Source organism: Myotis davidii, unplaced genomic scaffold, assembly GCF_000327345.1.
Source record: "Myotis davidii unplaced genomic scaffold, ASM32734v1 scaffold207, whole genome shotgun sequence".
NCBI lineage: Eukaryota > Metazoa > Chordata > Mammalia > Chiroptera > Vespertilionidae > Myotis > Myotis davidii.
In genome coordinates, this window is record NW_006298349.1 from 868,049 (window position 1) to 868,650 (window position 602).

Sequence of the window (602 nt, forward strand, 5' to 3'; positions counted from 1 at the left end):
GGCCAGGAGCCAGGGCCAAGCCATCCTCATTCAGCTGCAGCTGTCACTCACTCACTGACCGGGCACACCCCCAGCTCTCCCAGACACAGGGTTCCCACTAGGTCCCCTGGGAATGTGGGGGCTCCCAGAGGCTCTGGCCCTGCCGGGTGGCCGTGACACCCCGGCCGCTGGGCCCCCCCGAGGAACTCCCTCCGCTGGCGGAAAACACACAGGCGGCTCACACCCACCAGGCACCCCCACGGGAGGGTAGGGGCCCCTCACCGATGGCCCTGGAGCTTCACGGGCTAAAGCCTGCCTGACCTCGCAAAGCCACCCTGGGAAATAGATGGGGTGTCACCCGTACTCAGACCCCTGACCCCACATGGGCGCTTCTGACTTTCTCCCTTCTGCCTTCGCTCCCAGAGGCCAGACCTTCCTCCCAGCCGGGGGCGCGCCGGCCTGGGCACCGCGCCTACCTGCCTTGCGGAGCAGACCGATCTGCGAGCCCTTGAGGGCCATGTAGTCGCAGTCGGTGACGACGCGGACGCGCACGCCGCGCTGGTGCAGCAGCTGCACAGCCCGGCCCAGCTGCGGGCTGGAGAAGGCGAAGAGGCAGAGCTCGA

General features: G+C 68.4%; 1 protein-coding gene across 1 annotated transcript in view; it reads right to left on the reverse strand.

Moving 5' to 3' along the window:
- The window catches only part of PLD6 (phospholipase D family member 6), a 3,715-nt gene that overhangs the window by 2,453 nt on the left and 660 nt on the right, over window positions 1-602 (reverse strand). Inside the window, exon 2 of the mRNA XM_015570617.1 lies at window positions 456-597. Within this exon, the coding sequence (XP_015426103.1) occupies window positions 456-597 (142 nt within the window). The remainder of the gene's footprint in view (window positions 1-455; window positions 598-602) is intronic.